The sequence below is a fragment of the Lissotriton helveticus genome, chromosome 8 (assembly GCF_964261635.1).
Source record: "Lissotriton helveticus chromosome 8, aLisHel1.1, whole genome shotgun sequence".
Taxonomy (NCBI): Eukaryota; Metazoa; Chordata; class Amphibia; order Caudata; family Salamandridae; genus Lissotriton; species Lissotriton helveticus.
Genome location: NC_136069.1, coordinates 1185388134 through 1185405958, shown reverse-complemented (window position 1 = coordinate 1185405958; position 17825 = coordinate 1185388134). Strand labels below are relative to the sequence as shown.

Below are 17825 nucleotides of genomic sequence, written 5' to 3'. Positions count from 1 at the left end.
CACCCGATAAAGGATCTCTCCTGGATTTCAGCTTATGGAGCCAGGTCAGAAGACGTCCCTCACGGTCTCTCAAGGTTTTGGTGGGAAAAGTATGGCAAACCTTGCAATCTTTAGCCTTGTGATCTGGATAGAGGCAATAGATGCAGTCCTTGTGAGGGTCATCTATGTAAAGCCTTTTTTTCGAGCAGGTGGAACAGGCTCTAAAAAGGCCTTTCTTCTCCTTCTAAGACATGTTGACACGAAGCTGAAGAAGCTGTTATAGAAGTTGCTGAAGAAATCAGTTGAACAACTCTAGGAGTAGGGTAACAAGGAAAAAACTGAGCAGAGCTCAGTGGAGACTCCCTAGCATAACGTGCAGTAGAAAATCTGATGGTCTGAGGTTCTCTCAAGAGGGTTCTAGAGGGTGAGGCTGATCTGATTGGTTGTTGATTTTATTTGGTCTCTTTTACAAAAAGAGGTGGATATGTTACAAAACTAGTATGGGCTTAGGCCTAGTTTCTATTTGTAATGGTTTGTATTGCTATTTTTTATATATATATACACACCGGGGACTCTCATCTCGACGATGAGGAATGATTCAAGCATGGGAATCTATGAAAGTTACAATACTGGAGTAATTCCGCAAACGTCCCCAGCTGTGCTAAATTTCCCCCCCCACCCCATGTCAGGTACAGCCATATGCGAATCGGTCTTTACCTTCCTCCAATAGGAATAGTCCAACCCGATCTGCCAAGCCAGATACTCTCTGAAACGGAAAACAAGCAACCCCGCACCATTTTGTACCCTTATAAGGGCTTTTGAGAGCTTTTTTCATTATGTTTTTTCTTCAAGCTCTTTTTAGGGTAGATAGAACTCCCTCAGGCACTAAGCCCCCCCCTCCCCCTCCCCCCAAGTCATAGTTGTTTCTATATGGCATTTTAACACCTTTTACTTCTTTTAGGGCTTGGAACTTGAGCCTGATTCATCTACTGAGGAAGGGATTTCAGTTGCTTTCGTGTTTTGTAGCCACCTCAAAAATCTTCCCTCGCTGTCAGTGAGGGTCTTGGCTGAAAACGACCTGCAAACCTTGCAGACCCATGCCACGTGGTCATGGTGAATAAATGTATTTGTAATGTAAATATCAGAAAACACCCTAATTTTCCCACAAGAACCGCTTGCCTTGAACAGGCACTTGTAAGATTATTTTTCCATCCCAAAGTTCTAAATTGCCCATTCCAGATGTAGTACAGAAAAATCTCTGCACAAACCACCTACCACCAGGGCAGAAACTAAATGTATCCACCAAGAAACTGACATCGTTGTCAGAAGATAGAGCAGAGCGCTGAGACTCCCTCTCCACACTGTGCTGAAGAAACAATTTTTAAAGTTTTTCTTCTTTTTGGTAGGTAAAGGTATTGATTACAGCATTGTAGACATAATGAAAAATATTTACCAACAGTCATGTTACTGCACTGAAAAAAACGAACAGTGAGAAGCATACACGTAAGTGGAACACATGATGGCACTCAGTCAGTAAGACGTTAATTGCAAAAGGTGCAACAGCTATGAATCCTAAAATGTGTAACAAGTCAGTGGAGCTGCAATAATATGGCAGCTGCTTTGTAGAAGTGTAAACGACAAAAGAAAAAATAATAAAAAGTAAGTGAGACAACGAGGGAGAACAGGAGCGAGTTAAATATGTGAACATATAGGGTAGAGGAGGTAGAAGCGGGCTGAAGGTAACTAGGGAGAGGGGATGCAGGAGGGAATGGCCCTATAGGTGTCTTGAATGCCTGCTCATGGCTGCACATGGAAGGATAGGGGAATACTGACCAAGGGCTATGAGGTACAGATGGTCAATGATAGGTACTTCCACCTTGATGATTGGGAAAGATTCAGGCATATGAATCTGTGAAAGATTTGATGCTGGAGAAATTAATATGTACAGAGTCACACCAGAGGGTACTCAAATACTTGTTACACTTATCTGCACATCTGAATATACCCGCATTTCCAAAATATATGTGAATACCAGGCTCTTGCATGCAGAAAACCACAACTTTTAGGTTATTCCTTGCTAAGCGGAACGTTTTGTAAATCATCAAGTCAGTAGTAAATTCCAAGAACGCAGATTCCATGTGACATAATTTACAACCGTCTTTAGCGAATTTAACAACTCATTATTTTAAATTTAAAATCCGGCCATCTCAAGCAGTGAAAAAACTTGATTTATGTATTTTGTGGACCCAGCTATGTAATAGGCTGCAATTTTATAAATAATTGTGGGAATGCCAGGAAGTAGTGACAGTGCCTGCATAGAATTGCGTATCTGTGTCGGGTCTTCATGCATGCCTGTTTGTGCTGTGATCGGGCTTGTTACAGAGGCAGGTTCTTTGTCTGTGGGAGCTGGTCACCCAATACAGTGGTGTTCGGTTTTATTGAATTTCAGAGTAGCAAGACAGATCTCTTTCACATAGGTCGAAATCTCTAAAACAGGATCTGAAAGAACTTACTAGCAAGGTTGGGGGCCTTAGCTGGGAAAACTTGCAGAGAATTTCAGAGAGTTGTGTTCTTTCTTCATTAGAGCACTCTGGTGGACAAACTAGTCACTTAAGGAAACCCTGGTAAAAGAATGCCCAGCCCCTCAGAAAAATAGCTCACAAATGACATAGGGCCAATGCCAAACTGTGAGCAAAGACTTAAAACAGACTTCAAAAAGACACAAGTTAAAAGGGCCGGGGAGAGGATAAGTTACTTACCTGTAATCTGTGGTTCTCCAGTATTGGTGTCTTTCATAGATTCACATGCGTGAATCATTCCCCGTCGTCGGAGTGGGAGTCCCACGGTACATAAAAAAGCAATAATATGCTATAAATACATAGTAAATACCAATAAAAAACAAACCAGGAAGTAAAGTAGCCAAAGCTACAGTAGAAAAAACTTCCACACCTATGACTATCCTAGTCATTTTGTATAGTCCAAAATACAGCCAATCAGGCGCCAGCACCCACCAGAAGGTTCTCCCCAGAGGCTCAGGCTCTCTGCTTTTCTCATAAGGAGTGAAGGTAAACCAATATAGCCTAAAAGCCTCTGAGGGGAGGTGGGCGGGTTGCATGTGAATCTATGAAAGACACCAATACGGGAGAACCATAGATTACAGGTAAGTAACTATTGTTCTTCTCCAGTATTAGGGGGGTCTTTCATAGATTCACATGCCTGAATCAGAGTAGTTAGCAGTACATCCGTGCTAGACAGACGCCAATTGTAGTCAAGCTTGTCAGCATATAAGGCATACAACAGTGCAAACTGAGAATACACATATCATTTTAAGCATAGCAGAGTGCAATCATGTGTAATAAATAGAACATCGGAAGCGTCTGACAGCAGTAAAAGGAGGTGGGAAACAGAGGCTCACCTTAGTTGAAAAGATTCCGTAGCACTGCTCGACCCACAGAAGTATCAGCTTCGCTGGTTGCCTCCAGACAATAACGTCTGGTAAATGTATAGCGACTGGCCCAAGTAGCCGCCCTACAGATCTGCTGAAGGGGAACTCCAGAAAATAAAGCCGTAGATGACAACATTGCTCTTGTAGAGTGCGCTCTAGGAGCTGCTTGCAACGGTCGTCCTGCTTGTGCATGGCAAAAGGCAATGGCAGAAGATATCCATCTTGCAATAGTCTGTTTAGAAACTGCCTGCCCCCTACGAATTGAACCATAGGTGATGAATAGTTGGTCAGAAATGCGCAAAGCGGATGTTCTCTGCAGATAAAATTTAAGACACCTTTCCGCCGGTGTTTGCGGGTTAGGAAAGAATGACTTTAGAATTATCGGTTCGTTGAGGTGAAAATCCGAAGGTACCTTGGGGATATACTTCGGATTAGTGCGGAGCATTACAGAGTCACTTGTAAACTGCAGGAAAGGATGGTGAACAGTGAACGCCTGAATATCACTGACTCTCCTGGAGGTTGTTAAAGCCAGCAGCAATGATACCTTCCACGAGAGATATTTCAGGTCTGCCTTGTGGATGGGTTCGAATGGGTGATGCATGAGTGGTGCCAGGACCACATTTAGATGCAACGCCGGAGGTGGACGGCGTACTGGAGGGAACATTCTAAAAAGGCCCTTAAAGAATTGTTGTATAATCCTCGCAGAATAAAGGGAATTGGTCCCATCCTGTCGATACCTTGAGATCGCAGCCAGAAAGACCTTCAAGGTTGCGTGAGATAGGCCTGATCTTGCTAATTGCAGGAAGAAAGGCAGAATCTCCTCCGGCTTTGCTGAAAAAGGGTGAACCCCGGTTGAGCGACACCAGATGCAAAAACGCTTCCATTTAAGACTATGTCTTTATGGTAGCGGGCGCCCTTGCCTTGGCCAGAACCTCTTTGCAGTCTTCCGGGATGTTTAGGTGGGCGAACTCACGGTACTCAGGCGCCAGGCCGCTAATTTCAATGATTCTGGATCCGGATGGTACACCTGTCCGTTCTGAATGCTGAGTAAGTTCGGGATTGGATTCAGCTGAATCGGTTCGCACTCCGATAGAAGAAGGAGCTCTGTAAACCAATACTGGCGTGGCCATCTGGGAGCAATTAGAATCAGTCGGCATGGTTCCCTCTTCATTTTCCGCAGGACCTTGGGGACTAGTGAAATCGGTGGAAAAGCGTACGCATAGGTCAGAGACCAATCTATCGAAAACGCATTCCCCTGAGAGTTCTGTTGGGGATGCCAGCTTGCGAAGAATTCATAAAGATGAGGGATGCACACCTGACTCTTTCAATATTTCATCCAACTTTCTCTGTTTAATTCGTGTTAGCGTGCAGATTGGTAATGTGGCATGCCCAAATGCCACCTGGTACGACCATGGTAAATACTAATGGGACACATTCATGCCCCAGCCAAATGCACAGCTTAGTGCCGTCGTTGCGACATTCAAAACTCTGTCAGTTATCTCCAAATTTTTCAACAGGCAGGTGAAACAGTTTAGTGTTATGTTGCAACCGTTCGTTAAGAGAGGATTTTACAACTCAGACGGCAGGTATGTGAACTCAGAGAATTTTTGGAAACGAGATATTTAGCAAAGGACACGGAAATAATGTTTAGACTGGGAATATGGGCGCACAGGAGAGATAGTGCTTGAAGGTTAACAGCAGTAAAGGCAGCGAAAGTGCGCACCACAAGAACGTGCAGGTTTGAGATTGTTTGAGCATTAGTGAGAAACTGTGATGATGTTTTACAAATATTTTGTAAAATCACGGGTTGGAGGGTTTGCATGACTTTACATAGAAGCGGTGATTTAAATGTTTAGACATGAATAAGGGTTGTAGAAAAAAGCGGGAGAGGACAGTATTGGGTAACGGAGTGACATGAATACAAACTGCTGATTAATGAGGGTAGAACACTGTGGGGTAAGAAAACTCACGGATTTAATCAACCATGACCTATAAGAATGATATAGGATTGACATGAACCGTTATGTAGAGGTGGCAGCTGGGTACATAATCAATACTCTGAAAATAACCTGCGTGCAGTTGTTCATTTGCCTTTTTTAAATGCACATTTGACAATGGATGATTAATTGGCACATGTCCTATTATTTCTAGTGACCCCCGAAGAAGGGCGCCGCGCCGCCTGAAATGCATTGGGTTTTATGGATTAAACACTGCCTGAGATGAGCCTGGCATTAATCGTATTTAATGCCAGAGGTCCGGAGGGGCACAGAGTAAATATAAGAAAATTGAAAATAGGCACACATACCCCACGTGCATTCTGAAATAAGAGATTGAGGATACTTGAAAAAGATGAGAAAATCAAAAAGTTTGAAAATGAAACATTTGGAGATAACTGACAGACTTTTGAATGTCGCAAGGACGGCACTAAGCTGTGCATTTGGCTGGGGCATGAATGTGTCCCATTTGTATTTAGCTTGCGAAGAATTGGCATTTGCTGTTGGTCTTTGTTGCAAATAGGTCTAGGTTTGGTCGACCCCACAGGTGAAAGATGCGCTCCACTGCCTGCTGATGCAGTTCCCACTTGTGAGTGGAAACCGTCGTCCTGCCGAGTGCGTCTGCCAGGACGTTCTCTGTTCCTGGAACATGCACTGCTTGAAGATTTAGGTTGTGCTTTAAAGCCCATGCCCATAGGTCTTGTGCTTCTTGGGACAGGAGAAGTGATCGTGTTCCTCCCTGCTTTTTGACATAGTGCATGCTTGTTGTGTTGTCTGTTCTCACCAACACATTGGCATCCTGAATGATTGCACAAAATGCCTTGAGTGCAAGAGAAATGGCTCTCAGTTCCAGACGGTTGATGTGCCACCGCCCTTGTTGAGCAGTCTACTTGCCACTGATTGTGAGGCCTTGAAGATGCTCTCCCCAGCCCTCTAGAGACGCATCTGTAGTGATGGTAAGGCTTAGTGCTTCTTGAAGGAATGCGCACCCCTTCTGGAGATGTCGCTTTTGTGTCCACCAGAGGAGAAAATTCCGTATGAGCGGTGTAATCCTGATGAGATCTTCGGAGACCTGTAGCCACTGTAGGCTCAGTTCCTCCTGAAGCGGTCTCATCCTGAGGCGGCAGTTAGGTAATAATGGGATACAAGAAGATATCATCCCCAGAAAAGACTTGTACAGTCGATTTGAAACTAATCTTCTTGATAGCAGATTCTGCGCCATGTGTTTGATCTTCATTTGCCTTTCCTCCGAGACAAAGACTTGGAGCTTTTGGGTGTCAAAATGTTGCTCCTAAGAAAGCTCGTCTTTGAGAAGGTTTCATTTGGGATTTGTCGAGGTTGACGGACAGACCCAGAGACTGAAACAGGTGTAGACACTGTTGTAGATGATAATGTGCAACCTCTCGAGAACTGGCCTTTATAAGGCAGTCGTCTAAATATGGGAAAATGTGAATTCCCTCCAGCCGGAGGTGTGCCGCCACCGGGGCCAAAACTTTCGTAAATACTCTTGGCGCTGACCGTAGTCCGAAAGGTAGGACCTTGAATTGGTAATCCCTGCCAGCCACCCTGAAGCACAGGAATTTCCTGTGGCGAGGTAGAATGGGGATATGGAAATATGCATCTTGGAGATCTAAGGTGACCATGAAATCTCCCGCTGCCAAAAGATGTAATATTTCCTGAAGCGTTAACTTCTTTAAATGCTTGTTTAGAGCGCGAAGATCTAGGATCGGGCGCCACTCTCCGGTTTTCTTCTTTATTCTGAAAAATCTGGAGTAAAACCCCATGCCCCTCATTTTCTGAGGTACGCTCTCGATCGCTACTTTTTGAATCATCAATTTGATTTGGGAAAACAACTCCTTCAGGTGAGCTGGAGGTGGTCCTTTCGGTGGGACATTTGGAGGAAATTTCTCGAATTCTAGGGCATGGCCCCTGGCCACGATCTCCAGGACCCATTTGTCTGACGTTATCGACAGCCAATTTGAGTAAAATTTTGATATTCGTCCTCCAATTTTTTCTCGAGAGTGGGGCTGTGGTGGTGGCAGGGGAAATGTCTCATTGACGCTTATCCTTTCCACGGTAATTTGTCTTTCCCCTGTTTTGGGTATAAGTAGACTTTCTCTGGCCATAAGATTGGTAGCGCCGAGTGTGAAAGCGCTGATTGCCCGGTCTGTAGGAGGATTGCTGGTTATATCCACCTCTGTTGGAGGACGATCCCCGTCCTCTCGCTCCTCGAAAGGGCGGCTTGCGGAATTGAAGGCTGCCTAAGGATTTCGCTGTTTGCGTATCCTTTTTAATCATCTGCAAGGATTCCTCCACTTGGGGGCCAAAGAGATATTCACCATCATATAGCATGTCCAATACCTTATTCTGGACCTCTTGTCTGAAGTTAGTGGAACGTAGCCACCCCTGCCTACGGAGGACCGCAGCACCCGCTAGTTGTCGAAAGCCAGTTGAGGCGACATCAACTGCTAAATCAATAATCTCTTCTGAGATTCTTTGGCCTTCTTGTAGGATCTTCAGCGCCTCAGCCTTGGAAGGCTCAGGAAGGAGGTCAATGAACGGTGCGATGTCGGACCACATCTGTCGGTCATATCTTCCCAAGATGGCCAATGAATTAGTCGCTCGAACAGTCGTAGCCGCCATGGTGGAGACCCGCTTCCCAATAGAATCTAGGCGTTTGCCATCTCTGTCCGGCGGAGCTGTAAATGGAAAAGAAAGATTTCTAGCCCTCTTTTGTGCTGCTTGGACAATTACAGAGTCAAGCTTAGGCTGTCCAATAAGGCACGCAGGTGATTTGTCCGGTGCCCTGTACTTTTTCTCCATCCGTGGCAGGACTGGAGGAATGGACGCCGGGGTTGCCATGACCTTAATCCCTTCTTGCCAAATAAAGTCGATGATGGGAATAGACTTGATCTGTTTTCTGGGGTGGTCTTTAAAATCATATAGAAAACAGTCTTGTTCCATGTGTTCCATATTAATATGAAAGCGTTTAGTAGCACGCTCCACTAAAAGGTGGAAACTGCCCACGTCCACCGGCGGTGAAATTTAGACAGTTTGAGGTGAAGGAGAAGGAGTTTGCACCTGGTATTCATCCCACTCCGACTCATCCTGTACCTCTCCTTCTCTTTGATCATCTTCATCCACAGGCTGATCGTGTGGTGGAGGTGAAGAAGGATTTGCTGGTTGAGAAACTGGCAAAGGCTCTTCAGATGGCGGAAACCTTCTATAATAATCAAACCAACATATATTGTAAGTTGGTAAGTAAAGCAACTGGCACTTGCGAGACAGGGACTCTGTCTACAGGAGACGCATACGTACAGGTGATTGTATATACTTCTGTTCTTCTTCTTCTTGATATTTTATATTTAACTCAGAAGGACTAGTGGCTGCACCGAATGTCCTTTGAACCACTTCATCCTCACTGTCAAGAGTCTAAAATCTGGTCCGGAACCTGCGACGACGATCTTTGAGGTGAAATATGTAGGGGTGAGAGCTGGAAAGCTGGTTCACGCCTTTGAACTAAAAACTGTTTTGGTGTCAAGAACACCGTAGACGGTGACCAGACTTGCAACGTAGTGCAAGATGACAATTGCGGCGTCGACGGTGCGTCCACGTTGCCGATGAGGCAGACATTATTGGTTCCGTCGTCGACGAAACAGGCTTCGTCGACGAAACAGGCTTCGTCGACGGCACGGACGGACTTCGTCGACGGTACGGACTTCGTCGACGGTACGGACTTCGTCGACGGTACGGACTTCGTCGACGGTACGGACTTCGTCGACAGTACAGGCTTCGTCGACGGAACAGGCTTCGTCGACGGAACAGGCTTCGTCGACTGTACGGCAGTCGACGGATTGGGCTTCGTCGACGGTAGGATCGTCATCGACGGTATCGGCTTCGTCGACGCCTTAGTCGACGGTGGCAACTTCGCCGACGGTGCGGAGCTCGCCGACGAGCCCGTTGACGGTATCTTCTTCGTCGATGGTAGAGCTTTCAGAGGAGTCGTCGACGATAGAAGTCTAACGGATACATAGACCATAGTTGGTGAAGAAGCTGCCGTCGACATGATCATCTGAGGCTTGTGAGATGAGAATATCACCGTCAACGTAGATGTAAAGTCGACGGAGGTCTTCGTCGACGATGAGACAGAAGATGGCGTCGTCGACGATAAAGAAAAAATCTGAGGTGAAATTTTGCCAACTGCCTGAGGCAATCTTGTGGTGGACCGTTTTTGAGGTGCAAAAGAGTCCTCCATATCCTTGCCTGTGGGATTAACCTTAGAGGTGGAAGGCTTGTCAAATCCCTTAGAAGGTTGATTTTTTTAGCAACCTTAGCTCCAGGAGATGGCCATACCTCAGACGCAGGCATCTTTCTAGACGCTGAAGTGGAACCAGAGGCTAAACTGCCAACCTCAGACACAGGATTATCAGAATCCTTAAGCTTTTGTAGCCACAAAAGCAACCGACCCTCTCTGTCTGAGAGTTTTCTGAGGAAAAGTCCTGCAGATCTTACAGTCCTTGACTTGGTGATCTGGGTACAGGCAATAAATACATTTCTTTTGGGGGTCCTCTTTAAAAAGCCGAAGCTTACCACAAGAATCACAGGCTCTAAACAGAGATTTCTTTGTAGACATCCTTGAAGAAAAGATCCAAAAGGAAGAAATGGAAGAAAACTGAGCAGAGCTCAGGGAGACTCCCTTCACACGACGTGCGGTAGAAAATCTGAGAGCCTGAGCCTCTGGGGAGAACCTTCTGGTGGGTGCTGGCGCCTGATTGGCTGTATTTTGGACTATACAAAATGACGAGGATAGTCATAGGTGTGGAAGTTTTTTCTACTGTAGCTTTGGCTACTTTACTTCCTGGTTTGTTTTTTATTGGTATTTACTATGTATTTATAGCATATTATTGCTTTTTTATGTACTGTGGGACTCCCACTCCGACGACGGGGAATGATTCAGGCATGTGAATCTATGAAAGACACCCCTAATACTGGAGAACTGTTAATATAATAAGACAGGAATATTGGTAGGCTGTTTGGAAGGCAAATAGAGAATGTGTGGCAGCTACAGGCAATTACCTCAAATTATTAGAAATATTAAAGGCAGGAAACCAGGGGATGCAGCTTAGATAGAGTAAGCAGTACAGGAATGGTAAAGCATCAGTGATCCCCACTCACTGCCCAAGTGAGCTTTGCCTCTTTTCCTTACAGAAGGAATGTGCAAAATGTCCGAGATGTCATTCCTAAGATTGTAAATACTTCCATTTCTTAATGGAAATTTCCAGTTTGTTTGAAATATGCTTGGCTCAAGCTGCTTTTAAAGAAACTATAGCTACACTCTTCTTGGGCCCATTTCTATCCAAGTACCTAGAAAAAGTACTAGCCAAAATGTGGTTGATAAATTAATGACTTCTTCAGGGCAAACTAGTTTCCAAATATAATTTGGCAGAGTACAATTCAAATTGTGCTAATGGTACTTGTCCAAGCATCACTATCTAAAGTATTAATTCAGAGCAATTTGGTCATTAACTAGGTCTGACTATGTTCGCCTTTTCGCACATTGTGTATGGTATGCCTTATATGGTTAAGTATTCTCCAATCACCTGTTTGGTATTACGCCGTCCTAGTGCTCTCTATTCACCCATTAAAGGGAGTCTAAAGAAGAACACTAAGATTGGCAGATTTAGGATTGCTGGTGGGTCCCTGCTATCACATAGGAACATTAGATGGTAAAATGCTGAAAGCAGAAGGGGCTGGTTTATGAACAGTCTGTCAGATGACATCATAAAGCAACTTAGTGGAAATGTTCAAGATGACATCACTGATTTTAATATGATCTTGAGGGTTGTAGAATGGTGAATGCAAAGAGGTGGATGCCACAAAAGACAGGCAAGACCAAGTGGATATTGGTGGGCTCCAGTTCAGTGATCCCCAAGTAAGGGTTAAATAGTGTTCCAATCAGAATCACCTATGTCATCGGTGTCTAAGGCTGTTAGCTCCCTAGGCATTGTGCTATGAAAAAGGTTGATATCGGAAGGGTAGGTGACTTGTACGACTAGTACAGGCGGCCACTTTCTTACATTTTAAATAAACTGCGACCGTTCTTAAAAGTAAAAAGAGTGCTGCCATAGAAAGAAAATGTATTGGTTTGCAGTTGAATTACTGCCATGTTTACAAGTGCCCCAAAGAAATTTTTCAACAATTATCCACGCATACAGAATCAAGTGTCTAGTGCAGTAGAAAATGATGGTTACCGTGAACAAGTCAGTCTCACACTAAAAAGCCTGCAATTACTGTGGAAAGTGGTGGGCATTAGTAATGTTTTAGAATTCTGCAGAGGGGGGGGGGGATCTTGAAAATGAGACAGTTAGGTTTGCTGCTTGTGTCTAAAGCAGAACCCTAAGATTGCTGTAATAAGCACAATGGGCTTAATTATTATGATACAGTCTATGAGATGATGTCAGTAAGGCATTGCCTACTTTAAAAAGAGAATACAATCTGGCTTTTTCATTAGTTCAACTTTTGGTAATTCATGTGCAGCACCCAGATCCCGATTTTGGCTCCATAGAAATGTTATGGACTGTACTGGATAAAAAAAAAAGTGTATTTAGTGAACAATCAATTTTATATAGTTCTGCCTCAATTCCTTTTTTTGCAAAATAATTTTTATTGAGGTTTTGTAGGTGTGGGAAGAACAAACAACTGCATTGTACTATTAAAGAACAAGAGAGGATAAACAATTAAGACAATTGGTTCAAGTAAAATTGGAAATATTCATAGAGACATGAAGTTCAGGTTGCACAATACCTTAGAGTGAGCATCTGAATACATATATTACAACCTCATGAAATTTGCCAAGTGAGGGTTAGAGTGTGTTGGTCCCAGTTAACCCATTCATTGGTACTGTGCGTAAATCTTCTTTGTCAAACGAGGAGATGGGGAAAATAGAGGGGTTGCATGTAGAGAGGAGTATTGAAGGGGAACGGCACGAGTGAGGCTGCAAAAGGGAAGTTCAGGAGAAGTGGGTGTGGGCGGAGGGTGCCAAGGGGTGGTGGCAGCTGGAGCGGTAGCTGCATGGTCTACAAGGTCTTCCATCCGATGGGGTCTGGGGGGAGGATAGTTCTGCTTTAATTCTGTGATGGCCTTACTGACTAAAGTGCAAAAACAATAATGAAAAAAGTGATACAAGAGCCTTACCTGACTGGTTTGTCTCCAGGACCAATGTCGCTAAATCCCATCTCTTCTAATTTGAAGCGCCTGTATAGCTCATAATGCCTCACGTGGGTCTGTTCTCTCAGGTCTTCCATATTAGTACTAATAAGCATCTCCCGAAGCTTTACAAAATCACAGTGATTCTCATTTTCCACTATTCAGAAAAATAATAATGTAAATAACCAAATTCAAGGATTACATGATCTACGTGTATATCAATGAAATGCATTAGGTTTTAAATAGTCCAGTGTAAAATTGGATAGAAGTCCTAGAAATATAATGCATTCTGTGCAACAATATCTGTACGATATTTAATACAAAAAATATTTAACACAGGAGCAAAAATTGAATCTACAGTATTAAGCAGAATCGGAATGTTTGAAGCTCCATTGGAGACAACAAAGATGTGGAGGGTCAATAAAAGAGTTATTGCCCAAACCAATAAGCAATTAAGTTTATTGGCCCTGCAGTTAACAGCAATTAGGCTATTAGTACCTTTACCAGAGCTGTGGCCCGGACTGCTGCCCTGCATCCGGTGGATAGACAAAAACAGTGGTTCCTGTGGACTAACATGGTAATATCGGTAATTATGCGCGCAATTGCAATAGAAAGTGGTTAAGTCGATATCCAAAGGAGAAGTAACCATAGACTACTAAATGTTTGGTATTTACAAACAGTAACAAAAACAAAGAATTTGTACACAGTGAGAGAGTGTCCCCAGTGAAAAAATGGAAACTACAGCAATAGTGACATATTGTGACAAACAAAAGAAGTGTTTGCAACATAAGGTAAAGACGACCATGAATCGATAAGTGAAGTAAGCAGCCTCCTTATACAATCATAGGGGCTGTAAAAATGGTTCGCTTTGAAAGGCTGTAGAGGGCGTTTCGACCCCTGTGACAATAAGGGGTCTCTTCAGGATCTATTGATGTAGGGACATCTATGAATGAAGAAAAAGAAGGATGGCGTAAGTGTGAGTGTAAGAACAACTAATGGGAGATATAGCTTACACTGGAGAAGGCCTGTACCTGAGTGATAAAATGGACGGGTTACTCACATGGGACCCAGCCGGGCACGGTATGTGTGAAAAAAGAAAGGGTAATGTTATTATTGTCAGTAGGAGATCAACTGCTCAAGGTTTGTATGTGGATGGAAAACTTACCCCAGTGAGGGGAGCCGACAGAATGGAATCCGTAGCAGTTGTCCTTTAGAAAGGAAACAATCCCCTGGAGGAGTAGTGATGAGAAGATTTAGGCAGGTTGGGGATATATTTTATTTATATATTTAGGTCTTTCAATCTCCCCTTTCCCATGAAATGCTTTGTAGAGCCAGAGGATTTATGGAGAAGTATGCTTTATAAGGAAATATATAAACTGAATTCTATTTGTTTGCTTACTTTTAATGTCAAATATATAGTTTGGAGCACTTTTGTCGAAACAATCCTCACCAGGCATCTTGGGATTTCTCATTTTGGCAGGAGGTCCTTCACCTGGTAGGCATATGCAACAACCTCCGTTGACCAGGAGGCTTAGCAGACAGCAACTGAGATCTAATTTACCGTCTTAGATTTCTGCCTAAACTAAACAGAATGTTTGATTTCTGTAAAAATGAGCACATTAAAATATTAATTTTTACAGTGAGAGAGAGCATTTAGCCGATAGTTGTTTTCTAACTAGATGTAAAAAAGAAGTACTGATGATAGGCTGATAGTAAGAACTGTGGAGGCTAGGGGGACAGTCACTCATGCACATATGTTCCCTGAACAAATTTGATAATGTTTGAGCTGGTGGTCTACAGGTAAGAATATTAAGACATGACACCCCAAGAGAGGGTTGTGAAGACAAGGAAGAACAATTGTTACTTACCTGTAAACAGGTGGTTCTCCAGTATTGGTGTCTTTCATAGATTCACATGCTTGAATATTCCCCGTCGTCGGAGTGGGACTCCCACGGTAAATAAAATAGCAATAACATACTAATAATATGTATATGTAAAACATAACAGATGAAATACACATTAGAAAACAGGCAGTAAATGCCTGGACATAATTCCTCATAGGAATACATGAATAGAGAAAAAACACTTGTAGCCTATTCCTGTCATTATGTTGGTCCAAACTGTAGCCAATCAGGCGCCAGCAGCCCTCCAGAACCTTCTCCTGAGATCTCAGCACCTCAGATTTTCGTAGCACAAGAGTGACCACAGAGTCTATGAGGAGAAGAGAGCCTCTGAGGGGAGGAGGGCGGGTCGCATGTGAATCTATGAAAGACACCAATACTGGAGAACCACCTGTTTACAGGTAAGTAACAATTGTTCTTCTCCAGTATTAGGGTGTCTTTCATCGATTCACATGCTTGAATATAGAATAGAAAGCAGTAATATCCGAAGAAAACTTCCCAGTCATGATACACATGCACAGACTTATAAGACCAAATATGTATATAGTCATGCAAGACATACAGTAATAAGGAAAACCATATTGGAGGAGGGAAGACAGAGGCTCACCTTATTGAAAAAGATTGCGATGCACAGCCTGTCCCACTGCAGTGTCTGCTTCGTTGATGGCACCCAGGCAGTAGTGTTTTGTAAACGTGTGCCTGCTTGACCACGTGGCTGCTCTGCAGATCTGATGCAGCGGCACACCGGCGAACAGGGCAGTTGAAGCCGACATGGCCCTGGTAGAATGGGCCCTCACTGAAGACTGTAGAGGCTTGCCTGCCTGTTGATGGCAGAAAGCGATGGCCGAGGAAACCCAACGAGCAACTGTAGGTTTGGTTACTGGACGCCCTTTGTGGAAACGTCCATAAGCTATGAACAGTTGATCAGCTTTGCGAAAAGGGGCTGTTCTGCTGATGTAAAACTTCAAGCATCTTTTAATGTCCAAGGAGTGCAAACGCTGCTCCGCTGGAGACTGTGGATTAGCAAAGAAAGTCTTCAAGAAAAGAGGTTCGTTGATGTGGAAATCTTAAGGCACCTTAGGCAGGAAGGTGGGATTAGTACGAAGCACTACACAGTCAGGTTGAAACTGCAGAAATGGAGGATTTATAGTGAAGGCATGGATATCACTTACGCGACGAGAAGATGTCAGCGCAAGGAGAAGAGCAACCTTCCAACTTCAAGTCTGCCTTGTGTATAGGTTCGAAAGGTGCTTTCATAAGTTGTGACAACACGATGTTAAGGTGCCAAGTAGGAGGAGGGCGCCGAATCGGTGGGAATTTGCAAAATAATCCTTTGAAAAATTGGCGTATTATCCTGGAAGAACAGAGTGAAGTGACGCCATCCTGGAGGAAGCGGGAAATTGCCGCCAGAAAAACTCTCAAAGTTGAATGCGAGAGTCCAGACTGAGCAAGTTGCAAAAGAATGGAAGGAGCTGCGCAGGCGTGGAATGAATGGGATGGACCCCAGCAGCTGCGCACCAATGGCAGAATCTCTTCCATTTAAGTTTATAGGTTTTAACAGTTGATGGAGCTCTGGCCTGAGCGAGAATGTCCCTACAGTCTGGCGGGATGGATAGGTGAGCAAATTCAAGGTGCTCAGGTTCCAAGCTGACAAATTCAGAGAGGAGGGGTCTGGATGGCAAATCTGACCCTTGTCCATCGTGAGAAGGTCCACGCGAGGATGAAGACGGATGGGCTCGTACTGGGATAGAAGAAGTAGCTCTGAAAACCACACCGGACGAGGCCATCTGGGGGCGATCAGAAGAATGTGGCAAGGCTGTCTCCGCATTTTCCACAATACCCGAGGCACGAGAGGGATTTGAGGAAAATCGTAAGCAAACAGATTGCACCAATTCATCAAAAGGGCATTGCCCTGTGACCCTCGGTGGGGATGCCAGCTTGCATAAGATGGGCATTTCCGGTTCTGTGGTGTGGCAAAGAGATCCAGCGGTGGATGCCCCCATCTCCGAAAAATCAGCTTGAGTGATTGTTGGTGCAACTCCCACTCGTGGGTCGATGACGTGGACCTGCTGAGGAAATCCGCTAGGATGTTGGAAACTCCTGGTAGATGGACTGCAGTGAGAGTGACTTGGTGACTTAGAGCCCAGTCCCAGATCGACTGCGCCAGATGCGACAAGATTGACTTTGTTCCACCCTGCTTGTTTATATAATGCATGCTGGTTGTGTTGTCCGTCTGAATAAGCACGGACTTGAGTGCCAGAAAAATGGCCATCAGCTCCAGCCTGTTGATGTGCCAGGCTCTCTGAGGCAAAGTCCACTTGCCCTTTATGGACAGGCCTTGAAGATGAGCGCCCCATCCTTCCAACGAGGCGTCCGTCGTCAGAGTAAGTTCCGGAGTGATGGAAAGGAACCACGACCCTGTCGAAAGATTGGATGGCCGCGCCCACCATTTGAGGGCCGCTCTCATGCGGGTGGTGACACAGACTATGTCGTTGAAGGAACCGGTGACCTGACGCCACTGTCCATCCATCCAGTTCCTCTTGAATGGGACGTGTCCGTAGTCTGCAATTTGGGATCAATGCAATGCACGATGACGCCATTCCTAGAAATGATTTTAATAGTCGGACTGAAACGGACTGTCTTGTCCGCAAAAGAGACACCAATTGAAGAATCTTTTGTTGTCGCTCCTGAGACACAAATGCTTTTGCAAGAGTCGTATTTAACGTGGCCCCTAAAAAGTTCTTGCAGGTTGCTGGATGCAATTGGGACTTGGCCATGTTGATGGATAGACCGAGGGAGCGAAACACCTCCTGACAAAGGAGAGTGTCCTGAAGCAGCTGTGTACGAGACTGTGATTTTAGGAGACAGTCGTCCAGGTAAGGAAAAATCTGTACACCCTGAAGACGTAGATAAGCTACCACAGGAGCCAACACCTTCGTAAAGACGCGAGGGGCTGAACGTAGACTGAAAGGCAGTACTCTGAACTGGAAATCCTTCCGTCCCACGCGGAAACGTAAATACTTCCGATGTCGCGGGAGAATAGGAACATGGAAGTAGGCGTCCTGTAGGTCGATAGTTGCCATGAAATCCCCCATTGAGAGTAGTCGTAAGATCTCCACCAGCGTTAACATGCGGAAGGATTGGCACTTGAGATATTTGTTGAGTGCTCGTAAATCCAATATCGGCCGCCAATCCAGCGTCTTCTTTACGACAAGGAAAAAACGGGAATAAAATCCCTTTCCCTTTTGAGACTTGGGTACCACTTCGACAGCACCCTTCCGTATCATAAGGCGAACTTGA

The 17825-nt window shown here is 44.6% G+C and overlaps 1 protein-coding gene across 2 annotated transcripts in view; it reads right to left on the bottom strand.

Moving 5' to 3' along the window:
- Positions 1-17825, bottom strand: part of SEPTIN10 (septin 10) — a 379629-nt gene that overhangs the window by 91446 nt on the left and 270358 nt on the right. For both annotated transcript variants that reach the window (XM_078658118.1, XM_078658119.1), the window contains one exon: positions 12613-12781. In XM_078658118.1, the coding sequence (XP_078514244.1) occupies positions 12613-12781 (169 nt within the window). The remainder of the gene's footprint in view (positions 1-12612; positions 12782-17825) is intronic.